Below are 12,409 nucleotides of genomic sequence, written 5' to 3' on the forward strand. Positions count from 1 at the left end.
TTCAAGGAGTTGGAACATCCGTTTTGATGATGCAGTCAAATCTTTTGGTTTCACACAAAACATGGATGAACCTTGTGTTTACAAGAAGGTCAGTGGGAGTGCTGTTGTGTTCCTTGTACTTTATGTAGATGACATCCTACTATTTGGGAATGATGTAGGAATGTTATCTTCAATTAAAGTTTGGTTGTCCAAGACCTTCCTTATGAAGGATCTTGGAGAAGCTGCCTATGTACTAGGAATAAAAATCTACAGAGATAGATCAAGGAGATTAATTGGATTATCTCAATCCTTGTACATAGACAAAGTGTTGAATAGATTTCACATGGAACAATCTAGGAAGGGTTTTCTGCCTGTCAGACATGGCATTCACATTTCTAAGAAAATGTGCCCACAAACGATTGAGGAAGTGCAAAAGATGAGCAAGATCCCATATGCATCTGCAATAGGGAGCCTCATGTATGCGATGCTATGCACAAGACCTGATATCAGTTATGGCGTAAGCATAACTAGTCGATATCAGTCCAATCCAGGTTTAGAACACTGGAATGCTGTTAAGAATATCCTTAAGTACTTGAGAAGGACTAAAGATTTATTCCTCGTTTATGGAGGTGGTGATTTGCAATCAGAGTTGCAAGTGGAAGCATACACAGACTCAGATTTTCAATCTGATGTGAATGACAGAAAATCCACATCAGGGTTTGTCTTCACCTTGAATGGAGGTGCAGTAAATTGGAGAAGCTGCAAACAAAGCGTTACTGCAGATTCCACTACTGAGGCAGAATACATTGCAGCTGCAGAGGCTGCAAAGGAAGCAGTTTGGATGAAAAAGTTCATCACTGAACTTGATGTTGTTCCTACCATTGAGTCACCGATTCCACTTTACTGTGACAACAATGGGGCAATTGCTCAAGCCAAGGAACCAAGGTCTCATCAAAAATCCAAACACATCGAAAGACGTTTCCATATCATAAGGGAGATTGTTAATCGTGGAGACGTTAACATTCTCAAAGTAGCATCTGTTGATAACATATCAGATCCATTCACTAAGCCTTTATCACAAGCAAAGCTAGAACAACATCTTGAGAAGATGGGTGTACGTTTCATGGCTGATTGGGTTTAGTACAAGTGGGAGATTGAAGGAATTGTGTCCTAAAACAATCATTTTGATGTAATTATTATTGTAATTATTATTATTCAAAAGGGCAAGTTTATTGTTCATTGCTTATATTTAATATTTGATTGAACAAGGTCCAAGGAATATGAGTTAAAGAGAAAGTAATCTAAAGAGTTAGATGTGTGAGACCTTTACTCTTTCACACTCTTATCCTAAAAGGTTCCTAGTCATAGGATTATCACTTGGACATTGATAATCCGGAAAGACTAGCACATACTATGTATGCTCAATATGGAGGATGATATGTCTCTTGTCATTTGTGTAGAGACACTAATACAAGTATGTGGGTGCTCTTAACTTAAAGAGTACACTGAACGCGATCATTAGAGTTCTTGTATGGAGTCTTACTTACATGTCAAACTTGAACTCTAAATTGCAATAATACAAATTAGTCCTTTGACCTGAGACACCATAGTTGTCTTATGAGTGAATGGATTATCTCTTGATGATGCAATAATATTGTGTCCCTTAATGGATATAATAGATGCATTCATTGGTATAATCAATTCGGTCATGGAGACATGTGAGTGTACAATAAGGAATCTCTATCCTTAAGTAAATAAGGTGTATGTTCAAAGATGTGATTCAATGAGTCTTTGGCCAAAGCATTGAATGAGATTAAAAAGGAGTTTTTAATCACATTCTAAGAATCACATAAGAATGAAAATCACATTAGGGGATTGACATATCAATTCCATACCCCGATGATGTGATTTAGAACATAGTGTTAGAGAAGGACCGTATTGTATTGTAATTCCAATTGAATAGGTTCTTTGTCATTCTACATTAACTAGGGTAGTCATGATATGTTGCAAGACGTCACTCATGACTTGTGAAGTCCCCGAGGATTAATAAACATTTATAATCCTAATAACAAGGGAGAATCAAAAATGGAGTTTTTGATTCGTAAACAAAATAGAATGGTTTCTATAAACTTCACTGCCTTGTTAATTAGAACCTAAGAGATCGCACACCATATAAGTGGATCCTTGAGATTGTATATGAAGAAGATTAAACAAGAGTTGGTTATGACCAAATAATTAATTAGATTTATTATTTGGACATAATTAGGTTTTTCGGGTAAAACCGAACCTATTGGGCCTAAACGATTGTCGGGCTTTTCGTGTGGACTTGGGCTTCACTAAATGAGATTTAAATGAAAGCCCAAGACACATTTTTAGTGCCCAATAACAAGTATGGACCAGCCAAAATATTGGCTTTATGAAAGTCAATATTTTCTTTTAGTAATTGGAGTTATTTCCTATTATATAAAAGTGAAAGCATGGACAAAGAGAATAAGTGTGTCTCCACACTATTATTTTCAGATTTGAGATTTGAGAGAGAGAGAGAAAGAGTTCTCTCTTGGTCCATCACAAAATTAAAGGAAAGAAGAACACTTGCATAATTTCTTCTTTTCTTTCATCTTTCTTCATCTCTTGATTCACTTGGTGAAGATCCTTAGAGGCCATATATTTTGTGGCTCTACTTGTTACATCAAGGAGAATATTACAAGCACAAGGAGTACAAGAAGGAGTTCTTAATTCAAGGTGCTTCAAGGTGGAGGAAACACACACAAGGAGAGATCAAGGAGAGGAACTTTAGTGGTTCACTTGGATCGGATTAAAATCACGCTCCAAGGGTGAGTAGAACATAAACTCCCTCTTTGTTCTTCCTTACTATGCATGCTTTGTTTATATACATATCACAATAAGCCAAGATCATGGGTTAAAGGAATGGATTTTATGTTTAGTTAGTAGTTTAATTGTTAAACTTATTCCGCACTAATTAAAAAGTTTTGAAATCCATCCATTCCTTCAATTGGTATCAGAGCCATTGGCTTAATTTTGATATGTTATAAACATGGCTAAGTATGTTGGTTGATGTGATTTTCTTAAGCTTAAAGTAATATGTAATTTAGATCATAAAATTTGCTTTATCATAAAAGTTATGAAGCATGTGATGTAAGGTAGATTTTATGATAGCTAGAAAAAGTTTTCTGGAAATTACATGTAAGAAGTGGTTTAAGTTTTATGAAACTTTGATGCATATGAGATATGTATTAAGGGATTCTATATGTTTCTTAATTAAGGCGTTAATCTTAGAAACATGTTAGATTATATATGTTTTAGGGTATGCATGATTTTTGGCTTCAAAGATGAAGTAAACAAGTGTTCAATGGAAGAACACAAAGCTGAAATTTTATTTCCAGCTTTGGAACATGTCTAATCTAGTTATGAACTAGCTAATTTTTCATGGTGTTTGTTTTTCACTTTTGATCCATAAATTCATGAATTCAAATTTACCTAATAGTTAATGATGACATAAAATCATTTCCATGTTTCCCTCACCAAAAGGTTGGTAGAGTTAGTCATCTTTACTATTAGTTTCTCTAAATTACTCACCAAAAGTTGGAATGAGATAAAAGACATGTCTCCCTAAATCACTCACCAAAGGTTGGTGAATCATGATGTAAAACATCATCCCCTAAATCACTCACCAAAAGTTAGTGATGCATGATGTAAAACATCATTCCCTAAATCACTCATCAAAAGTGATGTGAGACATCATCCCCTAAATTACTCACCAAAAGTTAGTGTTGCATGATGTAAGACATCATCCCCTAAATCACTCAATTAATTTACTTGCATTAAATTAAAGTAATTTAGTGGTTAATTTATTTTGAATAAGTTAATTATGCTTGTTTAATTAACCCTATTAATCTTGGTTAATTAAAGGATGATTATGGACTATGGCCTAATATAATTGAGCATGAGATTGGCCGACTATTCATTTTGAATGAATGTGGTTATGTAATTAAAGTAGTTAATTCATTTGGGCTATGTAGTTAAAGTAGTTAATTCATTTGGTTGTGTAACTAAGTAGCTTATTTAATTTATTCAAGTTTGATTAAATTAAATGGGAGCTTGTATGCCCCTCATCCACTCTTGTAATCAAAGATGGAAGCACATGAGGATGATCTAAAGAAGAAGTTTGAAGTCATCAAGCCTTGAAAGGAGTTCAAGTGCAAAGTGTAATAGCTTAGCTTAGTTATTTAATTCTCGTAATCGTTACGCGTAATTAAAATCAACCACTCAAACATGACCTTGATCCAACATATTGGCTCATGTTGGATCAAACAACAAGTCCATAATCATCCTTTGTGACCTATTATAATTGCATGTTCATTGCACTTGATCAAGTAATTTTATATTTCCTACGATTCCATTTGAAAAATGTTTTTGATGAAATCAAATTGTTTTCTGAAAACAATTAGTGGGAGTATTTTATTATAGATCAAGTATAATGAATGTGTGATTGCATTAGGATCAAAGCAAATGCAATGTGATTGTTATTAATGAGATTATTAAAGATGAGACCTTAAAATTCCCTCAAAGTGATATTAAGTTGAAAAACGAAGAAGTCATTATGAATGCTTCTTTGTGGCCTTCCAACATTGTAATCTCCTAGTAGATGTTCTTGCATGTGAATATCATTCCGAACGGAGGTATTTCTTGCTAGGAGCATTAAAGAGAGGTTATTCAACATTTGATGTTGTAAGGTAGGGACAAATCTTGGTCAATATTCTATTATGATGAGATTTAATTTTTGATCCCTATACTTACATGAGATGAAGGGTATAGCTTAACTAGAGTAATTTATCAATATCCTATTATTGTCACGCCCCGAATTTTGAATAACAAATTCAAATCCGAAACATGAATTTAACAACTTAATCAAATAAACGTTCTGAATTTTTTTTTTCTCAGAACAAACACACCACTCGCCACTCAAATATAAAATCTCGAAGACCTCGAGTTTATTAGTACAAATTCACTCTCACAAGTAAAATTGTAAAGCTCTAAATGAGCATAACAAACCTCACAATAGAAAATCAGAATAACACACTTGCAGCTACTCTACGCAGCTCGATCACCTTCCTGATTTTCCTGACCTGTAGTAGTACCCGCTACACAATTTGAATAGTGTACCGGGATTGCAACAACACAAAACCCGGTAAGCTTTTGACAGCTCGTATGAGTAAACAAGAATGAACTGTTGATTTAATAAAATACATTTCCTTTAACTCAAGTATAGAAATGTAGAAACATCACAATTACAATGATCACCACAAAACCACTTCACTTTCTCACTCTCATATATATATAAATATATATATATATAAATATTATACACTTATGAGTCACTCCCCGTTACCCTCATAAGGTCACTCAACATTTGGCAGACAGACTAGAGCTCTAACTGATCGTTTCCACCTACCCGGCGCGAGGGCGTGGTTCACGATTTAATGCTATTAGTTTCCACCTACCCGGTACAAGGGCGTGGTTCACTAATAGATGCCATGGTCACCCCCGTGACCTATTGATCTCCACAGATCAATATATCTCAACAAATCAACAATTTATTGTTTCTCAACAATAAATTTAATACCTCTCACAATATTGTTGCTTTTCAACAATAAACTCAACACAACCATAACAGTACATAATATCTCACAATTTCAACAATACATATTATTTCACATAAATAATATATATATAGATAGACATTCACACAGGAATGCCCATTAATACCAACTATAGTTCACACAATGACGACAAAAAATAAATTAATTAAAAGTACTCGGTTCGTAATATGAACCACGTGAGGTTTACTCACCTCGATAATCCCGCTGCGTCTTCAATTCCGCTCAAAATACGATCCACAATCGTCCACTAACTCAAACCGTCAATCACCTAGTCAGATACGATCTTAACTTAGCAATCATTCATAAACCACACATATACGGAAATCCAACGGTCGGATTCTAATTTAATGATGATCCAACGGCCAGATCGAATTTATATGATGATCCAACGGTCGGATCCTCACGGATCGCCCTTAGGATCATCCTCCAAAATTATCACGAAGATCCAACGGTCAGATCTTCTTGAATCACTCTAACAAACATCTCCTCAAAATTATACGAAAATCCGACGGTCAGATTCTCACGAATCGCCTTCCGAATCACTATTTCACAATTATACGAAGATCCAATGGTGGGATCTTCGCCCGTGACCACACAAAGTCATCGGGACAGTCATACGATCAACATATTCAAATTTGAAGCAAATCTGACGGTCGGATCTTAGCGGATCGTAAACCGAAGATAAAACGTAAAAACGTTAAATAGTAACGTCAAAACATAAATCCACTATTTATCAACGTTTTCTAAAATGACCTTGTAATATATCAAAACGCTCGTAAGGATGCGTAGATCATCACCTAGATAATAAAAACTCGAAATATGGTCGAATACGCCGCCACAAGCGGCGGTCAGTGGGTGGTCAACGCGGCGGTCAACGACGGTCAACCACCTCCGATGCAAAAGTTGTCAACTACAAACTTGTTCAAAATGACGAGTTGATCCACTTTCATAACTAGCATGAAGTCTGAAAACGAAAGGAAGTAGTCGGAAATTACCTAGAACAGTCGAGGTGACTGGAAAATTTCCAGAATCCGGCGAGAAACTGCAGAAAACGGCGAGCTCCAATTCGACGTAAAAACGTCAATTTAAGGCTTCGATTCCTTCTGAAGAGTTGTTAAGAAACTCAAGAAGAACACACTGGTTCAAGAATCAAAGAAATATATGGTCTGTAGCTCGAGATATACCGATCGAAAGCTTCGGTGGTCGGAAAAATTCCAGAATTTTGCAGAATCCGGCAAGGCTCGATTTCGACGTCAAAACTTCAATTTAAGGCTTCGATTCCTTCTGAAGAGTTGTTAAGAAACTCAAGAAGAACTCACTGGTTCAAGAATCACTCAAAACGACGTCCTGTAGCTCAAGATATTTGGATCGATAGTTCCGGTCTCGTTCTTGGCGGGGTTGACTTGTAGTTGCTGCTACGGGATGCGCCGCCATGCAAGGCTGCTTCTGGGGGCTTCAAGAGGTTGAGGCGAGCTCGTGGATGGAGTTTTGCGAGGAGTGGTGACCGGTAGCTTGAGATATCAAGCTTGGAACCAAATCGGGGCTGGACGAACCCGGTCTCTTCGCCGCTGCTTCCGGCTGTGCCGTGACCCAAGACCGCAGCAGGTAGCTTCGCAAGGCTGAGACGAAGCCACTGAAGGTTGTCCGGCGTCGATTGATGGCAGGTGGAGGAAGGAAAAGAACGGAGAGCGTTTGCTCTGTTTTTGTGTTTTTCGGACGAGAGAGAGAGAGAATGATTTCGGACAAGAGAGAGAGAGAATGATTTCGGACAAGAGAGAGTTATGTTCTGTTTCTTCAATTATGCTCTGGTGTGGTCAATGACAGAAGCTGGGGCATAACGAATTATGGGTAATCATGAAAGCTAAAGCATTACAATCATGAAAAGTAAAGCACCGGTAATCATGTTTTGCTTTGATTAAAAATCACGGTTATTACAATTATGGTGAGACTTAATTACTTTAGAGGCCAAAGTTATGGATATTCACATTTGATGTGATTGGATAAGAGTATCCTCTCATGGAAATTAAGTTGACTTATAGTTCTATTATGATGCGGTTGGCTTAATGAAAATGAGTCTTCCATACTCACTAAGAGTTTTAATTTATACTCTCGAATTCCTTTGAGGGATTTGGAATTTGTTAAAATAGTGAGAGGGTGCCATTTGATTCTTAAGACCCGAGTCACTTGGTTTTAAAATCAATCTCACTTCTTTTATTTTATGTTATGTAGACTGCAATATGTCAGGACATCCTATCACCAAAATTCTCAATGAAAATCGTCTTGAGGGCCCAAACTTCAATGACTGGCTCCGCAATTTGAAAATTGTATTGACATTCGATAAGATCGCTTATGTCTTACAAAATGCACCTCCTCACACTCCATTGGCTCAAGATGCAACCGATGAGCAACGTGTTGCTTATCAAAAGCATAAGGATGATGACACGCAAGCTAAATGTGTTATGCTTGCATCCATGAACTCACAACTTCAGAAGCAACATGAGAATATGGATAGCGCCAGTTCTATATTACTTCATCTCACTGAATTGTTTGGTGAGAGAAATAGAAATGTGCGCTTCACAGTAGTCAATGAGCTTGTTAAGACAAAGCATGTGAGGGGTGCACCTGTTCATCAACATGGTCTAAAAATGATAGGCCTTATTGAGCAAATTCAAGACCTTGGATTTGCACTTGATGCGGAGCTAGCTCAAGATCTTCTTCTTTCCTCCCTAGATGATTCATTTTCTCAGTTCATAATGAACTATAATATGCAACAAATGGATCATACTCTTTCTGATCTTCTCAATATGCTGGTAACAGCTGAGAAGCAAATTAAGAAAGAGAGTGGGAGTGCGGCTATTATCGCTTCTTCTTCATCCAGTAAGTCCAAATGTAAAGGCAAAGGGAAGAAGAAACAAGTGATAAAGCCTAAGGGAGTAGTCCAAAAGAAGAAGAAGAAGGAACAAAAGGAACCAAAAGGTATTTGTTTCTTTTGCAACAAAGATGGACACTGGAAGAGGAATTGCAAAGCTTATCTTGCATCCTTGAAGAACAAGTCTTCAACAGAATGTATGATCAATGTGATTGAATCAATATTTACAGTTAATAATACTTCCACTTGGATAATTGATTCAGGTGCATCCCACCATGTTTGCACTTCGTTGCAGGACCTAGTGGGAGCAAGGAAGCTTAAAGCTGGAGAAATTTCCCTACGTGTAGGAAATGGCACAAGAGTTGATGCCAAAGCCGTGGGGACTTATATTTTGAAGTTACCATCAGGAGATACATTAGAGTTAAATAATTGTCTTTATCTTCCTATATGTATAAAGAACATTATCTCCATCTCCATGCTTTTGAAGGATGGTTATAGAGTAGTTTTTGATAAACTAAGTGGTTTTGTATCTATTAATGAACGCATGATATGTCATGCTAATATTATTGATGGTCTCTTTCATCTAGCTTTAGATTGTAGTATTAACTGTATGAAGGAAAATGCTTTGGGATCTAAGAGAGCTCGAGAAACGGTTAACCCCATTAAGATGTGGCACCTTAAACTTGGTCATATTAGCCAAGATAGAATTCACAAATTATCCAAAAATGGATACTTAGAGTCATTAGGATCTGATCCTATGCCTACTTGTGAGTCTTGTCTAAAAGGAAAAATGACCAAGTCACATTATGGTGGACAAAGAACAAGAGTTAAAGAACTCCTAGGCCTAATACATACCGATGTATGTGGTCCCATGTCCACTATTAGTAGAGGTGGATTCTCATACTTCATAACCTTTACCGATGATTATTCTCGGTTTGGTTATTTATACCTTATGAAGAACAAATCTGAAGCCTTTGAAAAGTTCAAAGAATTTAAGAATGAAGTTGAGAAACAAACCGACAGAAGTATTAAGGCTCTAAGATCTGATCGAGGAGGCGAATACTTAAACAATGAGTTTATTGATTATCTCAAACAAGAAGGCATTGTTTCTTCATTAGCTCCTCCTGGAACACCACAACTCAATGGTGTCTCTGAAAGGAGAAATCGAACTTTGTTAGACATGGTTCGTTCCATGATGAGCTATACTGATTTACCTATATCCTTTTGGGGATATGCACTTCAAACAGCAATTTATTTGTTGAATAAAGTGCCTTCCAAGTCCGTCCCTCTTACACCATATGAGATGTGGCATGGGAAGAAACCAAGTCTCAATCATATTAAGATTTGGGGTTGTCCAGCTTATGTCAAAAGACTAGAAGCAGGCAAGCTTGAAGCTAGATCAAGCAAGTGTTTATTTGTGGGATATCCTAAAGATAGTTTAGGATATTATTTCTATCAACCTGAAGAACAAAAGGTGTTTGTTAGCAGGAATGCCACTTTCCTTGAAAGGGACTATGTCCTTGATGGAAATGTTGAGCAAATGGTAGAACTCAAGGAAGTGTCCAACAAGCCACAAACTAACACTCCATTTCCCATTGAACAACTTCCTGAACCAACTATAACACAAACTCTAAGAATTTCTAGTAGGATCCGGATACCTCCCAAGAGGTATGGTTTGTGTCATGAAAGCCTTGGGGAGTTAAATCTCCTTGGTGACAATGAAAACCTGTATGATCCTTCTAGTTATAATGAAGCAATGTCAAATGTTGACTCAAAGCAATGGCAAGAAGCCATGGAATCCGAGATTGACTCTATGTATACCAATCAAGTCTGGACTCTCGTTGACCCTCCACCTGGTATTAGACCAATTGGAAACAAATGGGTCTTCAAGAAAAAGATAGGTTCAGATGGTAAAATAGAAACCTACAAAGCAAGGTTGGTGGCAAAGGGCTATAAGCAAAGAGAGGGCATTGATTATGAAGATACGTTCTCTCCTGTTGCCATGGTTAAATCTGTTCGGATATTATTTGCTATAGCTGCTCACTATGATTATGAGATATGGCAAATGGACGTAAAGACTGCCTTTCTGAATGGCAACCTTGAGGAAGACCTTTATATGGATCAACCTGAAGGCTTTACGTCTAAAGATGACATTCATAAAATGTGTAAGCTTCATAGGTCCATCTATGGACTCAAGCAAGCTTCAAGGAGTTGGAACATCCGTTTTGATGATGCAGTCAAATCTTTTGGTTTCACACAAAACATGGATGAACCTTGTGTTTACAAGAAGGTCAGTGGGAGTGCTGTTGTGTTCCTTGTACTTTATGTAGATGACATCCTACTATTTGGGAATGATGTAGGAATGTTATCTTCAATTAAAGTTTGGTTGTCCAAGACCTTCCTTATGAAGGATCTTGGAGAAGCTGCCTATGTACTAGGAATAAAAATCTACAGAGATAGATCAAGGAGATTAATTGGATTATCTCAATCCTTGTACATAGACAAAGTGTTGAATAGATTTCACATGGAACAATCTAGGAAGGGTTTTCTGCCTGTCAGACATGGCATTCACATTTCTAAGAAAATGTGCCCACAAACGATTGAGGAAGTGCAAAAGATGAGCAAGATCCCATATGCATCTGCAATAGGGAGCCTCATGTATGCGATGCTATGCACAAGACCTGATATCAGTTATGGCGTAAGCATAACTAGTCGATATCAGTCCAATCCAGGTTTAGAACACTGGAATGCTGTTAAGAATATCCTTAAGTACTTGAGAAGGACTAAAGATTTATTCCTCGTTTATGGAGGTGGTGATTTGCAATCAGAGTTGCAAGTGGAAGCATACACAGACTCAGATTTTCAATCTGATGTGAATGACAGAAAATCCACATCAGGGTTTGTCTTCACCTTGAATGGAGGTGCAGTAAATTGGAGAAGCTGCAAACAAAGCGTTACTGCAGATTCCACTACTGAGGCAGAATACATTGCAGCTGCAGAGGCTGCAAAGGAAGCAGTTTGGATGAAAAAGTTCATCACTGAACTTGATGTTGTTCCTACCATTGAGTCACCGATTCCACTTTACTGTGACAACAATGGGGCAATTGCTCAAGCCAAGGAACCAAGGTCTCATCAAAAATCCAAACACATCGAAAGACGTTTCCATATCATAAGGGAGATTGTTAATCGTGGAGACGTTAACATTCTCAAAGTAGCATCTGTTGATAACATATCAGATCCATTCACTAAGCCTTTATCACAAGCAAAGCTAGAACAACATCTTGAGAAGATGGGTGTACGTTTCATGGCTGATTGGGTTTAGTACAAGTGGGAGATTGAAGGAATTGTGTCCTAAAACAATCATTTTGATGTAATTATTATTGTAATTATTATTATTCAAAAGGGCAAGTTTATTGTTCATTGCTTATATTTAATATTTGATTGAACAAGGTCCAAGGAATATGAGTTAAAGAGAAAGTAATCTAAAGAGTTAGATGTGTGAGACCTTTACTCTTTCACACTCTTATCCTAAAAGGTTCCTAGTCATAGGATTATCACTTGGACATTGATAATCCGGAAAGACTAGCACATACTATGTATGCTCAATATGGAGGATGATATGTCTCTTGTCATTTGTGTAGAGACACTAATACAAGTATGTGGGTGCTCTTAACTTAAAGAGTACACTGAACGCGATCATTAGAGTTCTTGTATGGAGTCTTACTTACATGTCAAACTTGAACTCTAAATTGCAATAATACAAATTAGTCCTTTGACCTGAGACACCATAGTTGTCTTATGAGTGAATGGATTATCTCTTGATGATGCAATAATATTGTGTCCCTTAATGGATATAATAGATGCATTCATTGGTATAATC

General features: G+C 37.0%; 2 protein-coding genes across 2 annotated transcripts; both read left to right on the plus strand.

Annotated features, from left to right (window-relative positions):
- The first annotated feature begins 415 nt into the window (after positions 1-415).
- LOC133708244 (secreted RxLR effector protein 161-like) lies at positions 416-1,141 on the plus strand. The gene has a single exon (XM_062133706.1). It carries the CDS (start codon positions 416-418, stop codon positions 1,118-1,120), a length of 705 nt encoding a protein of 234 aa, XP_061989690.1. The 3' UTR covers positions 1,121-1,141.
- Positions 1,142-11,146: 10,005 nt separating this feature from the next.
- Positions 11,147-11,872, plus strand: LOC133708670 (secreted RxLR effector protein 161-like). The gene has a single exon (XM_062134150.1). It carries the CDS (start codon positions 11,147-11,149, stop codon positions 11,849-11,851), a length of 705 nt encoding a protein of 234 aa, XP_061990134.1. The 3' UTR covers positions 11,852-11,872.
- The last annotated feature ends 537 nt before the right edge of the window (positions 11,873-12,409 follow it).

Source organism: Rosa rugosa, chromosome 1 (genome assembly GCF_958449725.1).
Source record: "Rosa rugosa chromosome 1, drRosRugo1.1, whole genome shotgun sequence".
NCBI lineage: Eukaryota > Viridiplantae > Streptophyta > Magnoliopsida > Rosales > Rosaceae > Rosa > Rosa rugosa.

What these genes read in the sequence shown, in the direction of transcription:
- LOC133708244 (XM_062133706.1), top strand. Translation starts at nt 416, where the DNA reads ATGAGCAAGATCCCATATGCATCTGCAATAGGGAGCCTCATGTATGCG.
- LOC133708670 (XM_062134150.1), top strand. Translation starts at nt 11,147, where the DNA reads ATGAGCAAGATCCCATATGCATCTGCAATAGGGAGCCTCATGTATGCG.